The sequence below is a fragment of the Stigmatopora nigra genome, unplaced genomic scaffold (genome assembly GCF_051989575.1).
Source record: "Stigmatopora nigra isolate UIUO_SnigA unplaced genomic scaffold, RoL_Snig_1.1 HiC_scaffold_25, whole genome shotgun sequence".
Classification (NCBI taxonomy): domain Eukaryota; kingdom Metazoa; phylum Chordata; class Actinopteri; order Syngnathiformes; family Syngnathidae; genus Stigmatopora; species Stigmatopora nigra.
Genome location: NW_027551604.1, coordinates 522,094 through 541,668, shown reverse-complemented (window position 1 = coordinate 541,668; position 19,575 = coordinate 522,094). Strand labels below are relative to the sequence as shown.

General features: G+C 35.4%; 1 protein-coding gene and 1 long non-coding RNA gene across 2 annotated transcripts in view; one reads left to right on the top strand and one right to left on the bottom strand.

The window, feature by feature from the left end:
- Nucleotides 1-19,575, bottom strand: part of asz1 (ankyrin repeat, SAM and basic leucine zipper domain containing 1) — a 20,235-nt gene extending 660 nt beyond the window's left edge. Inside the window, exons 1-13 of the mRNA XM_077711281.1 lie at nucleotides 19,372-19,575; nucleotides 18,344-18,446; nucleotides 18,127-18,249; nucleotides 15,894-16,005; nucleotides 13,169-13,280; nucleotides 12,697-12,831; nucleotides 11,845-11,954; nucleotides 11,613-11,685; nucleotides 10,987-11,043; nucleotides 10,041-10,153; nucleotides 8,865-8,970; nucleotides 7,769-7,882; nucleotides 7,451-7,576 (exon numbers count right to left, since the gene is read on the bottom strand). Coding sequence (XP_077567407.1) covers nucleotides 7,451-7,576; nucleotides 7,769-7,882; nucleotides 8,865-8,970; nucleotides 10,041-10,153; nucleotides 10,987-11,043; nucleotides 11,613-11,685; nucleotides 11,845-11,954; nucleotides 12,697-12,831; nucleotides 13,169-13,280; nucleotides 15,894-16,005; nucleotides 18,127-18,249; nucleotides 18,344-18,446; nucleotides 19,372-19,479 — 1,392 coding nt within the window. The 5' untranslated portion in view covers nucleotides 19,480-19,575. The remainder of the gene's footprint in view (nucleotides 1-7,450; nucleotides 7,577-7,768; nucleotides 7,883-8,864; nucleotides 8,971-10,040; nucleotides 10,154-10,986; nucleotides 11,044-11,612; nucleotides 11,686-11,844; nucleotides 11,955-12,696; nucleotides 12,832-13,168; nucleotides 13,281-15,893; nucleotides 16,006-18,126; nucleotides 18,250-18,343; nucleotides 18,447-19,371) is intronic.
- LOC144192190 (uncharacterized) lies at nucleotides 340-1,161 on the top strand. Its single transcript, XR_013325066.1, has 4 exons — nucleotides 340-643; nucleotides 732-799; nucleotides 888-954; nucleotides 1,039-1,161. It is a non-coding gene; the product is annotated as an uncharacterized LOC144192190 (long non-coding RNA).

The window sequence follows — 19,575 nt, the reverse complement described above, 5'->3', positions numbered from 1 at the left end:
GTAAATGGATTAAAATCCCTGAATATTCAGTTTTTTATAGATCTAAAACAATGTTTATTTGAGCTTTTTAGATTTTACTAAATGATTTTTTGAACTAAAAACACTGAAAGAAATTATTTATAAGGGGGGAAAATCAGGAAAATTATTTTTTTTTTTTACAGAAAAAGCCTTACTATGTACATAGTACATAGTATAGTAAGGCTTTTTTTTGTTGTTGTTCAATGTAATTTACGTAATGAATTAAAGAGAAAAGAAATATAACTTCCAATCATTGTCTTTCAGTTGTTGCTGTGGTCCAGTGGCCAAAACATTGGCTCAATTCCTGATTTGTTGGAACATGTTCAATCGGGCGCAAGTTCGATTCCACACCTTGCAATTTTCACATTATTGAGGTAACGAAAAGGAGGAATCTAACTTGCCATCATTTGATTCCAGTGGTCCTGTGGCCGACACACTGGTCTTAAGGTGAGAACAAGTTGATGTCCGGGGTGAGTTCAATTCCACTCTTTGCAATTTTCAAATTGTTTAGCAGTGTAATGAAAAGGATCAATATAACTTCCAGCTACTACACTTTAAAAGTCATTGTGGCCTAGTGGCGAAGACATTGCTCAGAACTTCGAGTGGGCACAAGTTCAAAGCAGGAGTGAGTTCAATTCCCTTCTTTGCAATTCTCAAATTGTTTATTGAGGTCATGCAAATGATGAATCTAACTTCCAATCATTCAATTCCAGTAATCACTGTGGTCCAGTGGCCAACACACTGGACGTGTTCCTGAGATGGAAATAAGTTCAAATCAGGAGTGAGTTCAATTCCACTCTTTGCAATCCTCAAATTGTTTAGCAATTTAGGGAAAAGGATGAATATAACTTCCAACTCCTATTTTCCAGATGCCACTGTGGACTAGTGGCAGTGACATTGCTCAGAACTTCAAGTGGAAACATGTTCAAAGCAGGAGTGAGTTCAATTCCACTCTTTGCACTTCTCAAATTGTTTTTTGAGGTCATGAAAATTATAAATCTAACTTCCATTTCATTTCAGAATTCACTGTGGTCTGGTGCTTGGGTGTTTGGTAGCCACTCTTTAAAGGGTTGCAGTTAGAGTTCTGATTAACCCAAACCTGAAGAAAAAAGCCTTACTTTACTGTCATTTTCTACCAAAAAAAGCCTTTCTATACTGTCGTTTTTTTTTGAAAAAAAAGCCTTACTATACTATGTCGTTTTTTTGGGAAAAAAAAGCCTTACGCCCTAAATCTGATTGGCCGTTCAGACTTGCGCTATGTCGTTTTTTCGAAGAAAAATGCCTTACTGTACTATGTTGTTTTTTTAGAAAAAAAAGCCTTACTATACTATGTTGTTTTTTTGAAGAAAAAAGCCTTACTATACAATGTTGTTTTTTTGAAGAAAAAAGCCTTACTATACTATGTCGTTTTTTTGAAGAAAAAAGCCTTACTATACAATGTCGTTTTTTTGAAGAAAAAAGCCTTACTATACTATGTCGTTTTTTTGAAGAAAAAAGCCTCACTATACTATGTCGTTTTTTTGAAGAAAAAAGCCTTACTATAGTATGTCGTTTTTTCGAAGAAAAAAGCCTTACTATACTATGTCGTTTTTTCGGAGAAAAAAGCCTTACTATACTGTGTCGTTTTTTGAAGAAAAAAGCCTTACTATACTATGTTGTTTTTTCGAAGAACAAAGCCTTACTATAGTATGTCGTTTTTTTTCAAAGAAAAAAGCCTTACTATACTATGTCGTTTTTTGAATAAAAAAGCCTTACTATACTATGTCATTTTTTGAAGAAAAAAGCCTTACTATACTATGTCGTTTTTTGAATAAAAAAGCCTTACTATACTATGTCGTTTTTTGAATAAAAAAGCCTTACTATACTATGTCGTTTTTGAATAAAAAAGCCTTACTATACTATGTCGTTTTTTGAAGAAAAAAGCCTTACTATACAATGTCGTTTTTTTGAAGAAAAAAGCCTTACTATACTATGTCGTTTTTTCGAAGAAAAAAGCCTTACTATACTATGTCGTTTTTTTGCAATAAAAAGCCTTACTATACTATGTCGTTTTTTGAATAAAAAAGCCTTGCTATATTATGTCGTTTTTTCGAAGAAAAAAGCCTTACTATAGTATGTCGTTTTTTCGAAGAAAAAAAGCCTTACTATACTATGTCGTTTTTAAAGAAAAAAAGCCTTACTATACTATGTCGTTTTTTAAAGAAAAAAGCCTTACTATACTGTCGTTTTTTTGCGATAAAAAGCCTTACTATGTCGTTTTTTGAATAAAAAAGCCTATACTATGTCGTTTTTGAATAAAAAAGCCTTACTATATTGTCGTTTTTTCGAAGAAAAAAGCCTTACTATAGTATGTCGTTTTTTCGAAGAAAAAAGCCTTACTATAGTATGTCGTTTTTTAAATAAAAAATCCTTACTATACTATGTTGTTTTTTCGAAGAACAAAGCCTTACTATAGTATGTCGTTTTTTTTCAAAGAAAAAAGCCTTACTATACTTTGTCGTTTTTTGAATAAAAAAGCCTTACTATACTATGTCGTTTTTTCGAAGAAAAAAGCCTTACTATACTATGTCGTTTTTTCGAAGAAAAAAGCCTTACTATAGTATGTCGTTTTTTCGAAGAAAAAAGCCTTACTATACTATGTCGTTTTTTTGCGATAAAAAGCCTTACTATACTATGTCGTTTTTGAATAAAAAAGCCTTACTATATTATGTCGTTTTTTCGAAGAAAAAAGCCTTACTACACTATGTCGTTTTTTGAATAAAAAAGCCTTACTTTACTATGTCGTTTTTTGAATAAAAAAGCCTTACTATACTATGTCGTTTTTTGAATAAAAAAGCCTTACTATACTATGTCGTTTTTTCGAAGAAAAAAGCCTTACTATACTATGTCGTTTTTTCGAAGAAAAAAGCCTTACTATAGTATGTCGTTTTTTCGAAGAAAAAAAGCCTTACTATACTATGTCGTTTTTAAAGAAAAAAAGCCTTACTATACTATGTCGTTTTTTAAAGAAAAAAGCCTTACTATACTGTCGTTTTTTTGCAATAAAAAGCCTTACTATACTATGTCGTTTTTGAATAAAAAAGCCTTACTATACTATGTCGTTTTTTAAAGAAAAAAGCCTTACTATACTGTCGTTTTTTTGCAATAAAAAGCCTTACTATACTATGTCGTTTTTGAATAAAAAAGCCTTACTATACTATGTCGTTTTTTGAATAAAAAAGCCTTACTATACTATGTCGTTTTTTGAATAAAAAAGCCTTACTATACTATGTCGTTTTTTGAATAAAAAAGCCTTACTATACTATGTCGTTTTTTTCGAAGAAAAAAGCCTTACTATAGTATGTCGTTTTTTCGAAGAAAAAAGCCTTACTATACTATGTCGTTTTTTTGCAATAAAAAGCCTTACTATACTATGTCGTTTTTTGAATAAAAAAGCCTTACTATATTATGTCGTTTTTTCGAAGAAAAAAGCCTTACTATAGTATGTCGTTTTTTCGAAGAAAAAAAGCCTTACTATACTATGTCGTTTTTAAAGAAAAAAAGCCTTACTATACTATGTCGTTTTTGAAAGAAAAAAGCCTTACTATACTGTCGTTTTTTTGCGATAAAAAGCCTTACTATGTCGTTTTTTGAATAAAAAAGCCTATACTATGTCGTTTTTGAATAAAAAAGCCTTACTATATTATGTCGTTTTTTCGAAGAAAAAAGCCTTACTATAGTATGTCGTTTTTTCGAAGAAAAAAGCCTTACTATAGTATGTCGTTTTTTAAATAAAAAATCCTTACTATACTATGTTGTTTTTTCGAAGAACAAAGCCTTACTATAGTATGTCGTTTTTTTTCAAAGAAAAAAGCCTTACTATACTTTGTCGTTTTTTGAATAAAAAAGCCTTACTATACTATGTCGTTTTTTCGAAGAAAAAAGCCTTACTATACTATGTCGTTTTTTCGAAGAAAAAAGCCTTACTATAGTATGTCGTTTTTTCGAAGAAAAAAGCCTTACTATACTATGTCGTTTTTTTGCGATAAAAAGCCTTACTATACTATGTCGTTTTTGAATAAAAAAGCCTTACTATATTATGTCGTTTTTTCGAAGAAAAAAGCCTTACTACACTATGTCGTTTTTTGAATAAAAAAGCCTTACTATACTATGTCGTTTTTTTGCAATAAAAAGCCTTACTATACTATGTCGTTTTTGAATAAAAAAGCCTTACTATACTATGTCGTTTTTTGAATAAAAAAGCCTTACTATACTATGTCGTTTTTTGAATAAAAAAGCCTTACTATACTATGTCGTTTTTTGAATAAAAAAGCCTTACTATACTATGTCGTTTTTTTCGAAGAAAAAAGCCTTACTATAGTATGTCGTTTTTTCGAAGAAAAAAGCCTTACTATACTATGTCGTTTTTTTGCAATAAAAAGCCTTACTATACTATGTCGTTTTTTGAATAAAAAAGCCTTACTATATTATGTCGTTTTTTCGAAGAAAAAAGCCTTACTATAGTATGTCGTTTTTTCGAAGAAAAAAAGGCTTACTATACTATGTCGTTTTTAAAGAAAAAAAGCCTTACTATACTATGTCGTTTTTGAAAGAAAAAAGCCTTACTATACTGTCGTTTTTTTGCGATAAAAAGCCTTACTATGTCGTTTTTTGAATAAAAAAGCCTATACTATGTCGTTTTTGAATAAAAAAGCCTTACTATATTATGTCGTTTTTTCGAAGAAAAAAGCCTTACTATAGTATGTCGTTTTTTCGAAGAAAAAAGCCTTACTATAGTATGTCGTTTTTTAAATAAAAAATCCTTACTATACTATGTTGTTTTTTCGAAGAACAAAGCCTTACTATAGTATGTCGTTTTTTTTCAAAGAAAAAAGCCTTACTATACTTTGTCGTTTTTTGAATAAAAAAGCCTTACTATACTATGTCGTTTTTTCGAAGAAAAAAGCCTTACTATACTATGTCGTTTTTTCGAAGAAAAAAGCCTTACTATAGTATGTCGTTTTTTCGAAGAAAAAAGCCTTACTATACTATGTCGTTTTTTTGCGATAAAAAGCCTTACTATACTATGTCGTTTTTGAATAAAAAAGCCTTACTATATTATGTCGTTTTTTCGAAGAAAAAAGCCTTACTACACTATGTCGTTTTTTGAATAAAAAAGCCTTACTATACTATGTCGTTTTTTTGAAGAAAAAAGCCTTACTATACTATGTCGTTTTTTGAATAAAAAAGCCTTACTATACTATGTCGTTTTTTGAATAAAAAAGCCTTACTTTACTATGTCGTTTTTTGAATAAAAAAGCCTTACTATACTATGTCGTTTTTTGAATAAAAAAGCCTTACTATATTATGTCGTTTTTTCAAAGAAAAAAGCCTTACTATACTATGTCGTTTTTTCGAAGAAAAAAGCCTTACTATACTATGTCGTTTTTTCGAAGAAAAAAGCCTTACTATAGTATGTCGTTTTTTCGAAGAAAAAAAGCCTTACTATACTATGTCGTTTTTAAAGAAAAAAAGCCTTACTATACTATGTCGTTTTTTAAAGAAAAAAGCCTTACTATACTGTCGTTTTTTTGCGATAAAAAGCCTTACTATACTATGTCGTTTTTGAATAAAAAAGCCTTACTATACTATGTCGTTTTTTGAATAAAAAAGCCTTACTTTACTATGTCGTTTTTTGAATAAAAAAGCCTTACTATACTATGTCGTTTTTTGAATAAAAAAGCCTCACTATACTATGTCGTTTTTTCGAAGAAAAAAGCCTTACTATACTATGTCGTTTTTTCGAAGAAAAAAGCCTTACTATACTATGTCGTTTTTTCGAAGAAAAAAGCCTTACTATACTATGTCGTTTTTTCGAAGAAAAAAGCCTTACTATACTATGTCGTTTTTTCGGAGAAAAAAGCCTTACTATACTGTGTCGTTTTTTGAAGAAAAAAGCCTTACTATACTATGTTGTTTTTTCGAAGAACAAAGCCTTACTATAGTATGTCGTTTTTTTTCAAAGAAAAAAGCCTTACTATACTATGTCGTTTTTTGAATAAAAAAGCCTTACTATACTATGTCATTTTTTGAAGAAAAAAGCCTTACTATACTATGTCGTTTTTTGAATAAAAAAGCCTTACTATACTATGTCGTTTTTTGAATAAAAAAGCCTTACTATACTATGTCGTTTTTTGAATAAAAAAGCCTTACTATACTATGTCGTTTTTTTCGAAGAAAAAAGCCTTACTATAGTATGTCGTTTTTTCGAAGAAAAAAGCCTTACTATACTATGTCGTTTTTTTGCAATAAAAAGCCTTACTATACTATGTCGTTTTTTGAATAAAAAAGCCTTACTATATTATGTCGTTTTTTCGAAGAAAAAAGCCTTACTATAGTATGTCGTTTTTTCGAAGAAAAAAAGGCTTACTATACTATGTCGTTTTTAAAGAAAAAAAGCCTTACTATACTATGTCGTTTTTGAAAGAAAAAAGCCTTACTATACTGTCGTTTTTTTGCGATAAAAAGCCTTACTATGTCGTTTTTTGAATAAAAAAGCCTATACTATGTCGTTTTTGAATAAAAAAGCCTTACTATATTATGTCGTTTTTTCGAAGAAAAAAGCCTTACTATAGTATGTCGTTTTTTCGAAGAAAAAAGCCTTACTATAGTATGTCGTTTTTTAAATAAAAAATCCTTACTATACTATGTTGTTTTTTCGAAGAACAAAGCCTTACTATAGTATGTCGTTTTTTTTCAAAGAAAAAAGCCTTACTATACTTTGTCGTTTTTTGAATAAAAAAGCCTTACTATACTATGTCGTTTTTTCGAAGAAAAAAGCCTTACTATACTATGTCGTTTTTTGAATAAAAAAGCCTTACTATACTATGTCGTTTTTTGAATAAAAAAGCCTTACTATACTATGTCGTTTTTTGAATAAAAAAGCCTCACTATACTATGTCGTTTTTTCGAAGAAAAAAGCCTTACTATACTATGTCGTTTTTTCGAAGAAAAAAGCCTTACTATACTATGTCGTTTTTTCGAAGAAAAAAGCCTTACTATACTATGTCGTTTTTTCGAAGAAAAAAGCCTTACTATACTATGTCGTTTTTTTGAAGAAAAAAGCCTTACTATACTATGTCGTTTTTCGAAGAAAAAAGCCTTACTATACTATGTCGTTTTTTTGAAGAAAAAAGCCTTACTATATATACTATCTCGTTTTTTTTAAGAAAAAAAGCCTTACGCCCTAAATCTGATTGGCCGTTCAGACTTGCGCTTCTCACTCATTGGCCGCCAACAAAGCGGATCACGGACACTCTTTCGCCGTTCGTGGCAGTGAATGATGAAGTCCAGTAAAAGACATTGTTACCTTTTTTTTAACAAACTACTTAAGCTTACATTCAAGTAAGAAACGGACTAAAATAAACCGATAAATGAACTCAACTTGACCTACTTAACGACGGCACCAGAAGAAGAGGAGGGCGGCGCCCAGCGCCACCAAGGCCACACCCACCAGGGCTGGCGATTTTCTGTCACCGGGGACAACGGTGCGTCCGCAGAAATTGGGGGTGTCGTTCATCTGTGGGCGAGACACAACGTTTTTGGTGACACGGCAGAGGAAGTCCAAGTTCATTTATCTGCCTCACGCAACCTTCAGCTCATCTTCTCGACCCGCCACCCAAAATCCTAGCCATCAACCCCGGACACAAACGGTGTACAAAGGAGCGCCGCGTTCAAGTACTACGGGATGAAAAATGAAGTTTTTGCTGACCTGGCGGAGCAGATGATGAAGACAGTTGACTTCCGTCTGGAGGTCTTGGGTCCGCGCCATCAGCTCGCCACACATAGCCTCCGCCTCCCTCTTGTGGTCCAGCGTGAACACTAGCTACAAAAAAAAAAATAATACAAAATTAAAATCAGTACACAAAAAGGTTCATAAGGCTACCAGAGTGGTACTATGTAGTTTTTTTATTTTAAAAATGCCTTACCATACTATGTCGTATTTTTCAAGAAAAACAGCCTTACTATACTTTGTCGTTTTTTTAAATAGAAACAGCCTTACTATACTATGTCGTTTTTTAAAGAAAAACAGCCTTACTATACTATGTAGTTTTTTTAAAAGAAAAACAGCCTTACTATACTATGTGTTTTTTTTAAAGAAAAACAGCCTTACTATACTATGTCGTTTTTTAAAGAAAAACAGCCTAACTATACTATGTATTTTTTTTAAAAGAAAAACAGCCTTACTATACCATGTTGTTTTTTTAAAGATGAACAGCCTTATCATACTATGTCGATTTTTAACGAAAAACAGCCTTACTATACTATGTCGTTTTTTAAAGATAAACAGCCTTACTATACTATGTCGTTTTTTTTAAAGAAAAACAGCCTTACTATACTATGTCGTTTTTTAAAGATAAACAGCCTTACTATACTATGCCGTTTTTTTTAAATAAAAACAGCCTTACGATACTATGTCGTTTTTTAAAGAAAAACAGCCTTACTATACTATGTAGTTTTTTTAAAAGAAAAACAGCCTTACTATACTATGTGTTTTTTTAAAGAAAAACAGCCTTACTATACTATGTCGTTTTTTAAAGAAAAACAGCCTTACTATACTATGTCGTTTTTAAAAAAAAACAGCCTTACTATACTATGTATTTTTTTAAAAGAAAAACAGCCTTACTATACTATGTCATTTTTTAAAGATAAACAGCCTTACTATACTATGTCATTTTTTTTTAAAGAAAAACAGCCTTACTATACCATGTCGTTTTTGGGTTAGGGTGTGTTTAAATACAAAATGGTTAGGGTCTATGTACATACACGTGAAATTTTGGAGCTGACGGAGAAAGTGTGCGGCGTACCTTGGACACCTGCAGGGGAAAGCGGCGGATGGCGTCTTGAATGCTTTCGGTCAGGCAGCAGCATTGTTGCTTCAGCTTGCTCACATAGTTGAGCAGCTCCTCGCTCCTAAAAAAAACAACAACAAAAAACACGTATCGTGAGCCCACAATACAGACGCTCCCCTACTTACAAACATTCAACTTACGAACAAACGGTACATACGAAGATGTTTGCAATTTGCGTTTATGTCGAAAAATGTTAGTAAATTCGATTTGGTATTTTGCACGCTTATAGTGCTTCTTTCCGCCACTAATACCGACGCCTGGCACTGTGAGAGCTCAGCTCACCCAGCATCTACCTTCCTCCGCTGTGCCGATGAGCGTGACTTATCTATCTAATGTATGTATACAGTACTACTGTATGTATTCTCTGCATTTTATCCAATGTTTTTTTCAGTACAAACCAATGCTGTTGACTTATACAAGCCTTAAACATACAAATGCACTTATATAAACCTTCAATATACTTATATAGGCCTTAAACATCAATTATAATACAAAATATAGCACTGATTCAACTTCAATTTGAACCATTTCAACTTATGAACACTTTCAACTTATGAACGCTTTCAACTTATGAACACTTTCAACTTATGAACGCTTTCAACTTACGAACGCTTTCAACTTATGAACGCTTTCAACTTATGAACGCTTTCAACTTACGAACGCTTTCAACTTATAATGAACCCATGGTTTACAAAAGCCTGCCGACGATAACAAAAGTTGGCCAATCATTTATAGGATTTTTATGGCAATTACCGTATTTTCACGACTATAAGGCGCACTTAAAAGTCTTACATTTTTTCCAAAATAGACAAAGCGCCTTATAATGCGGTGCGCCTTGTATATGGAAAAAAAATTCAAATGTGTCATTCATTGACGGTGTGCCTTATAGTCATGAAAATACGGTACGTTCATAAATGTGCAGACGTACTTTTGATGAGCACTTAGTGTAATGAGCCGGAATCACCAATAGAGGGAGACAAAGAAATCATTTTCAATAAAATGCTGTCACCATTGACATCCATTGAACACCACCCATAAAATACAAAGTATACAAGTTTAAGCACAATTGAGGAAAATGTGAGAATTCTGGAGGGTCCTAGTTGTTACTACGAGAAAAGCAACTGTACTAACCCGCTGTCAGTCACTCCGAGTCGCTCAATGGTGTCCAAGTCAACTCTGTCCAATTGAATCTGCTGCATGGCACTCAGTACCTTCTGTTGATCCTCCGGTTCTGTGATTCCAATCTGTCATAAAACAATATTTGGAATGAGTGTCACATCGTGCATACCCACAAAAAGTTCCAAATTGCCAGGTCACTCTGGGGAACAATAAATCGGTGCAAAAATTTGATGTCAAGGTCTGAAATAATGTTTGTTATCTATAGTTTTTTTTATACATAATTTAAAACTCAAAGCGTCTATTTACAAAATAATACAAATCAAGTGTGGTAGGTTCTTATCTTGGTCATAGCTATTTTATATTAGATTAGATTAGATAGCTGTAGACGGGAAATTTCATTATCACAGTAACAAGAGGGTGAGAATACAGACACAGAAAAATACATTTTAGACATGAATAAATAGGTCATAAATAAGTTAATAAATAAATAAATTAGTGTGTTGGTGAAATATATATACATACAAATACATAGATACATGTAAATCTACATATACATACATATAAATACATATACAGATGTACATGTATACATCTGGTTGGTCTTAACGCACATTTCTCAATCTTCACTAGTTTCGACGAATTTTGCTGCCATTCCATGAAATTTAGAGAATTAATTGTTCGACTTTTGAAAAAAAAAAAACATAGTACTAACCACGTTAGTCACTTTTCTTAATCTCTTTTCAATTTTATTGTATATAAATCTTTTTATGACTACTTATCTGTGCACTTTATGTTGAAGCTGTAAATCTCATTGTACTTAATGACAATAAAGGCGTTCAATTAAATGTCTTTGTTGAATTTCCATGTCCATAAAATGAACTTTTAATGCTCAGGTTGGAGCATGGAATACACTAGACTTATGTTGACATTCCCAGGCTGTCCGTCACCCAGTAAGTACCTCGACTAGCTCCTCCTCCTTCATAGTCAACAGGTGACTCCAGGTGATGTCCTTCTTCTAAAAAGGGAGGCACAAAATCATATTTAGTTCCAAGCTCTGTCCTCATTTAGGCTAACGCGCTAATCAAAGCTATTTTAATGTTTCTGCGCTAATCCGAGCAACGGCATGCTATCATTAATCAATTGGAGGATTGAGAAATTAAATATACTTTCATTTATTTGCAAGGCAACATTTTTAACCATTTACACTTGCTGTGGGAATTATTTTATGCAGAATTTGATGGCTTAAAATAATATTTTCACAGGATTTCCGAATGTTTTTCAAATAATCCATGATTTAAATTGATTTAAATGGGAGAATGATTATTATGCAGTTCAAGCAAGGATGATTTTAAACAATACTGCGTGTATGAATTGTTTAAAAAAAAAATGATTTTGACATTTCTAACATTGGTACGATTTTAAACCTTTTGTACTACACAATTTAAATAAAAAAATGATCATTTCAAATATGAATGTAGCCATGACTTGATCTTTTTGTTCCCCCAAAATTAGGAAAGTGCACCTTCTAAAAACAGCTGATTACATTTCTATTAAAAAGGGTGCAAAAAATAAGTGTTGACATACATTAATAATGTCGGTGAGGTATCCCAGATCCAGACCGTGAAGAAAGAGCTCCAACTCGGTCAACTTGGGCACGCTGCCATGTCAAAAAACAACAAAAAAAGACACTGTGACTTTACATATTCAATTTTTATCGGGCCGGACATGTTAATTACTGCCTATGTTTAATTATGTCCGTACATGGAGCAGCACAATCAATATGTTTTGTTGTCGTGGTTACATTTTAACGTCCTACCTTTCCACAAAAGACGCAGGCCGAGCATCCGAATTGTCGACGGCTGAAAGACATTCGGCCAATGGAAGAGCGGGGTCAATGCACGATGAGGAGGAAAGGATTCTGAAGATCTAGATGTGAGGAACACACACAAAAATACAGGACATTCAGTAACTAGTACCGTGGAAAAATGGTTTAAAAATCATCATTTTTAGGCTCTTGCAAATATATTTTTGTTCGCTTTTTTTCAAACTTGTATTATAACAAAAAAACATATTATAAAAAAATAATTAATAAGCTGGAAATGTATCCATATCAAAATTTTCAAAAAGAACATCTGATTTATTATACAAATACGTGGTACTGTAGTCGCTCATGTAGAAATAGACATGATTTTAAATTAGAGAGTTTAATAGTCAACTTCAATTCGACTTATTAACCTATTAAACACTGATTTCGAATTGAATTGAATGCTTTTACTGTCATTATACAAGTATAATGAGATTTAAATTATTATTATTTGTAATTTTTTAGTTTTCAGTCTTAATTAAGCCTGATTGTTCAATTTATATTCCCCCACGTCAAAAATATTACCTAAAATTCAAATAGTTTTTATCCTTGAAGGACCGAAAGCTTCTCATCATACGTCCAAAAAAGAAACTCCATTTGACTCCAAATGAATTCAGATGTCAACTATAAATCACCTGGCACGCATTCTAACGCAAGATCCCCCTCCACGAATTGGCCAACGTCACGCGGCGTCACGCGGCGTCCCACGAGCGACAGTTCGCCGTAGCGGCGGCAGGCACTTCCCCGGCTCGGTGCGGTATTTATCACGTGGGCTAAACAGTGTCCGGCCAGTGTTAACCATACCTCGGTGCGTTTGAGAAGCAAAGCCAGCTGAGCGGGACTCTTTCCTTCCTTGGTCCCGATGGTCCTGTCGGCTCCGAGTAGGAGGAGCTCCAGCGTGGCCTCTTTTCGACCGTGGTGGACGGCCATGGACAAGGCCTGAGAGAGCGCCAGAAGACTCATGTTAAACGCCAACATAGCTAACCGTAGGGGGGGTCTCGACACTCGGACGTTTGGCCGCCCGGACGTTTGGCCACCCGGACGTTTGGCCGCCCGGACGTTTGGCCGCCCGGACGTTTGGCCGCCCGGACATTTTTGGTCGCCCGGACATTTTTGGTCGCCCAGGCGAATATAACTTTGAGAGCTGGTTTCAACAGTAGATATTTAGATATTAAACTCTCATATGAATATAATTTTGAGAGCTGATTTCAACAGTAAACTGTCAGGTTGTCAAATGTCCGGGAAACCAAACGTCCGGTCACGGAGGGTGACGTACGGTGTAGCCGTTAGCTTGCTGCATATTGAGGTGGGCTCCGTTGGATGCGAGGAGGTTGAGGACCTTGCAGTGATTGTCTCGAGCCGCCAGCATCAGACATGTCACTTGAAACCTTGAAATAAACAAATGCAAAACATACAGCGTAGTTATTATACGTTTAATTATATAAGGCTGTAAAAGAAGCTAGAATATCGTCATCCGACAGACAAAGACAGGTCTTATGTTTCTCACTATATATAGAGGCTGGAGTGGACTATTTCACCTGCAGAGGGCAGTGCTTCACCGGGATTCGTGTATAACTTTCCTCCATTTTTTTGTTGCAGAATTTGACGCATTATACACGAATAAATACTATAAACTGGGCTATTGCTCTAATTTAGCGATGCCGCTAACCATTGTTATCGTCTAATTGGATGATGAATTCAAAATGACACATTTTGCAATACAATTGGAAATATATTTTGCCATATTTGACAGTATATTTAGTAATATATGACATTTATGACATGCAATATAAGTGGCTCTTTGACTCTCACAGTTTGTAATGTTTGCTTTTTGTGCGTCACTTGTTGCCGTTGCCTGTACTAGGGGCAACAAGACCCGCGCTTTGTCGGGCAGATAAAGAGCATTCCATTGAAATAACCCCAACTGGGCCCAAACAAACAAGGTACAGTACATCAATCACTTTTAAAGTGGCACACGTCAACGAGGCCAGCTCGCTGTTGATTTGCCGTTGGTGATTTAGTGAGTGTTCTCTGGGAAAGAGTCCGCGTTGGTCAAACAGCGGGACAGCAAACAGTCATATTAATCACCTCCAAAGTAGACAAAAGATAATGTTTTATGTCAATTGGCACACATTCCTCGACGCTTCACTACGGCAAACTTCCTCTTTACACCAGCGGGAAACAGGATCGGTCCCATGGTTCGTTTCGACTGTCAGCGTGACGAGGGTCTTTCTCATGGAGCTTGTTAGCGAATCATAATCGTCGCTTCATCGGTCTGACCGTAAAAACATCATTTGGGGAGATTTTGTAGTGATTAACAAGGCTAGATATGACGAATACCGTATTTTCTCACATATTAGGCCAGACATGGGCAAACTACGGCCCGCGGGCCACATCGGGCCCACGAGGCGTTTTAATCCGGCTCGCCGACGTTGTCTAAATTTTTTATCCCCCCCCCCCCCCCAAGATGGCGCCGTCACGCGGAAGCCAGTGGCAGTAGCTGTGTCCACTCTTCTTTGTTTTTGTTGTTTTACAGCCACTCTATCTTTTTTAAAATGGCATTTTAATATTTCTTAATACATTCCTTTTTACTTTTTACTTTGTACTTCATACTTTTGACTTGAATGATGAGTATGTTAATACTTGAGTGCTTTTTTCTGTTTATCTTTCGTATGTACTGTTAACGGATGCACTTTTTTATATGTATCGTAACTTGTTCTGTCCCGGCCCATCTGGCAAATTTTACATTTTTATATTTTTTGTCGTGGCTAGGTAAGATGGTGGCGCCCTGAGCGAGTAAAGTTTTTTCAAGGCACGGTTATTTTTTTTTCCTTGAATTTCATTAATAGACGTCAAAATAAATTTTGTTTCGCATTTAATCTATTTATCTTTTCTCTATTTTGAAATAAATGATGATATCTTGCGTTATTTCGTCTTTGTCACGTTGTACTTTCGTCCATGTCAAGTCTAATTTATGCGCATATAAGCCGTACCTTCGATTCAGTCATTTTTTGAGCGAAAAATTCCACGTTTATGAAAATACGGTAGTAAAGGTTGACCTTTAGCTTCCGTGTGTCGCTAGTTTTAGATGCTAACATGTGCGGAGCAGCTAAAAAGCCACTTCTGGCATTAACAGGCCAGTAAATGTAAGCGCATGTGAACAATTGGGAGCCCACGTCGTATTTGTCCAGAGTTTGTTTGTTTATCGAAAAGCAAAGGCCTAGCCAGCTGCTCTTCATTTCTGCCGTGACGCTCCACGTGACGTAAGCAACGTCCGTGGGGATCGGCCGTCGGTCGGTCGGACGGCGTTCCATAATCTCGGTTCGAAGAAGGAACCGATCATTTTCCCGGAATTGATCATTTTCCTGGCACCGGTGGAAGGACGGTCTTGAACTTGTATACTAAACAAGGAACTTGCACCCTCATTCTGCTTAGATTTACACAGGAAACATTTGGTTGGCGCAAAGCAGAATTCTGGCCACGTTGAAGCCCGTATAGAAAATGACGCGATATTACTTTTAATAAAAACAATTCGTTCAGCCCGTATTTTGCCACCCTTTTGAAAGATTTGAAATGATTGGACGTCACGGTGGAAATTATACCAGGCAATTCCAATCATGGCTATGTTATTCAAGTTCAGTAATGGATATATTCATCAACAACAAAGATGGATATACGTAGGTGTCCATTGGATTAAAAGGATATTTTCATCAATTGTCAATTTCAAATCACCGCCATTTCCAATTACGACTACACTCTACCAGGTCTAAAGACAACCCCCAAAAATTCTACAATTCCAATGACATCAATCTCTGTCATTTCCAAATATCTGTCAGTTAGCACTCGATACTGACACTGCGGCTAAAAATACCATGCGCCGCATAGTCGTGAAAATATAGTACTTCAACATGTTTATGAGGGTGCTTGCAGATGGAATCAGATCTTGAACCCGCGCCACACTCCATTGAAGGAATGTCAATTCTTTACGGTTGTGACCTCACCTGTCAGTTGCGTTGGGATCTGCGTTCCTGGAAAGCAGAAGCGCCACACAGCGAGCAATTTGGTTCTCCTGGGCCAGGGCGGTGCAGGCCACCATCAGCATCGTCTTGTTGTCTGTAGACAATACCAACATACCTCAAATTAGCCAAATATATAATTACCCAAGCTTATTTCCTCGTAAAATAAAGAACATTAAGGCCTGGTATATTGAATCCCGTAAGATTTCAACCAGGGATCGTCAATCAATTTTGACAGAGAGAGTCATATTTTCACATTTTATTTCTTGACAGCCATAAACATAATTTCAAAATAAAAGTACATGAAAACATCTGCTTTTTAGTCATTTCATCTGATTTCAAAGTAGAAAAAGTCTGAGAATTATTTTGACGATATTGTTACGACGTTGCTAGTCAGAGAAATGTCTCATTGTAAACAATTAGGACTAAAATGGCGCTAGAGCTAGCTAGCAGCAGACGTGACGTTTGGTGCGTTCGCGACCCTGGCCGGATGTTTGGTCGCCTGGACGTTTGGTCGCCTGGACGTTTGGTCGCCTGGACATTTGGTCGCCCGGACATTTGGTCGCCCGGACATTTGGTCGCCCGGACATTTGGTCGCCCGGACATTTGGTCGCCCGGACATTTGGTCGCCCGGACATTTGGTCGCCCGGACATTTGGTCGCCCGGACATTTGGTCGCCCGGACGTTTGGTCGCCAGGCAAATGTGAAAAATCCAAATTATGAATAGGATAACCTCCACTAATTTTGATTTAACTCTGATTTATGGACAGCGCTCCATCATGGGAGGTAAGGTATGAACTTTGATTACGCCACGAGATTAGCTCTGGTTAAAGACCACGTCTGGAGCCGCTCATAAGCCGAGACCCCCGGCGTCGCGTTCAATTCCCACCGGCTTTCCAGCAATGTGTTTGTGTCTATTTGTTTTTGGACTTCCAACATGTGTGTTGCTGTGTTTTTCTTGTTTACATAGTCCTGGCGTGGGCGCAAAGCAGACGGGCCTGAGCTGGCGTTTGCGTGGAATTGGGTAAATAAATGCTGATCCTGAGATTTTGCCGAGCGGGAATAGTAGCGCTACTATGGCGGGATGCGTTTCCCTCATGCGTTCACTCGTGGATTCCCTCAGAAAATAACCAATGGGGCATTTCGTTGTTTACTTCACCTGGCACAAATGCCACACTCCCGTCAAATGATGCTGAACTCACTTGACCTTTTAGCCAGGGAGTCACCAAGGGTGTCAGACTCGGCTTGGTTCGCTTTGGGCAGCTTTAACGTCAACTTGATTTCACGTGGACCATTTTAGATGGAATATATAGATTTTTTTTTATAAATGAATTAAAAGGACTAGATTAAAAGCCCCGAATATTCAGTTTTTTATAGATCTACAACAATATTTATTTTAGCTTTTTTTATATTTTGGTTAGAATTTACAAAATGAATTTTGAACTAAAAACAGAAAAATGGATTAAAAAACTTACAATAATATTTAGATTTTTTTTAAATGGATTAAAATAACTGGATTAAAACACGTGAATATTCAATTTTTTATAGTACTAAAAACAAGGTATATTTTAGCTTTTTTAAAATATTTTTTTTAGATTTTACAAAATGAATTTTGAAGTAAAAACAGAAAAAAAAGATTAAAAAAAGAATGATTAATTGAATCTACATCCATCTATCTCTTTCGAATATTATTTTTATTCTCTCTAAATACACACTTTAGGGCCCATTTTTGTGTTTTGGAACGTCGCCCACGTGGCTCTTTGAATCTCACAATTTTAAAATGTTGCTGTCTTGGGCCGTATAATAGGGTTTTAAAGGCAGATTTTTGTATGTTTTGGAAAGTCAACCTCGTAGCATAACTCTTTTACTCTCGCGATTTATAATTTTTGCTGTTTTGGAACATATAATAGGGTTTTGAAGGCAGATTTTTGTATGTCATTTTAGCATTGTTAGCATTACATTGGAGTGTTTTGGGGCATTAATGCAAAGGAGTAAGTAAAGAAATTAGCCCAAGTGAAAACAACTCCCACGGATCAAAAGGTGTGTTTTTTTTTCTGCAACATTTCCTCTTTGGCGTCATCGCTGTTAAGTGATGACAGATTATAGATTTACAGTGGATTTAGTAGCTTGACTGCCCTGTTACGTTTGTTCTGCTGGTGGCAACTGGAATAAGGAAAATGGAATGAATTTGATTGGAATATATGACAGATGTGCAAACCTTTGCTGAAGTTGGCATTGGCCCCACGCTCCAAAAGCACTTGGGCCACTTTGTCGTCCGCCAGAATGAGAGCAAACATCAGTGGAGTCCAATCAAAGCCCAGATTGGTCTCTACGTCCATGCCTGTCAATAATACATACGTTAATAGTATTCTTGTAATAACATAAGTACTCTTATCATTGAATAGGCGTGTTTATATGAATGAAAATGTTGTTACCTTTATCCAGCAGCCGTTCAATGGCACGAACGTTGCCTTCACTAATGGCGTTTTTCATCAATAAGACGTTATCTACCTCTTCTTCCTCTTCTTTTTCAGGATTCTGTCACAACAAACATCACTTGTTTACAATACATCCGTGTATAATTCTGTGAACAAAACAACGCCAGTAAGGATATTCCTTGTCTCAGAAGGGATTTTAATTTTTTTTTAAGATTATGGGAAATACTGTAGTGCAAGGGTGTCGGACTCGGGTTAGTTCGCGGGCTGCATAATTTGATTTCACGTGGGCCTAAAACATTTTAGATCATATTTACATTTTTTAAATTTTTAAATGGATTAAAAGAACTGGATTAAAACCCCTGAATATTCCATTTTTATAGATCTAAAACAATGTTTATTTTAGCTTTTTTTATATATTTTTTTTTAGATTTTACAAAATATTTTTTGAACTAAATACACAGAAATTGATTAAAAAATGACAATTATTATATATCTATACTCTATTTTAATTTAATCCTAAAACAGAAAGTCAGCGCTCATCATTTACTTTCCCGGCCGCACAAAATGATGGGGCGGGCCAGAATTGGCCCCCGTGCCGCTACTTTGACACAGAAAGTTGTATATTGAGAAATGGTACTTCTGAGGGATGATGTTTTGACTGATAAACGCGTAATTCGCCGTTCTATTTATCGCATTGCTAAAAAAAACACCCTAATATGTACTTCAATTCACATTCATTTCAAATATTTAGCAGTTATTCAGTATTTGAGTTGTTTGTGTGTGTTTCATTACATCAAAAATATCTCACAAAATCATTTGAATCCCAATTTACTCATTAACCGACCGTGCACGAAGTCGGTCGCGTTGTAATGAATATATTTGCACGTTTTTTTCAATTAAATGAATGGTAAAGAAGCGACATTAACTTTATAGCTAACCAGGGACCGGTCGCCCGAGGTAGCAAGCTAGCTCGATAGCCCGAGCTAACGTGGCGATACTTTCAATATTGTATACGACAAACATACTTGAAAATGGACAATCTTTTTCTCGGGAGGAAGCTCCGTGTACCAGTCCTCGGTGCTGGAGTCACTTTCGTATCCTGCTGGGAAACCTGTAACTATAGAATCGTCCATTTTAATGTTTTACTGAAGAAGATTTAGAATGCACAGAGTCGAAGGCCAATCAATAAGCAGGTGCGACCAACTATTACACGGTCGAGGTAGTAATAC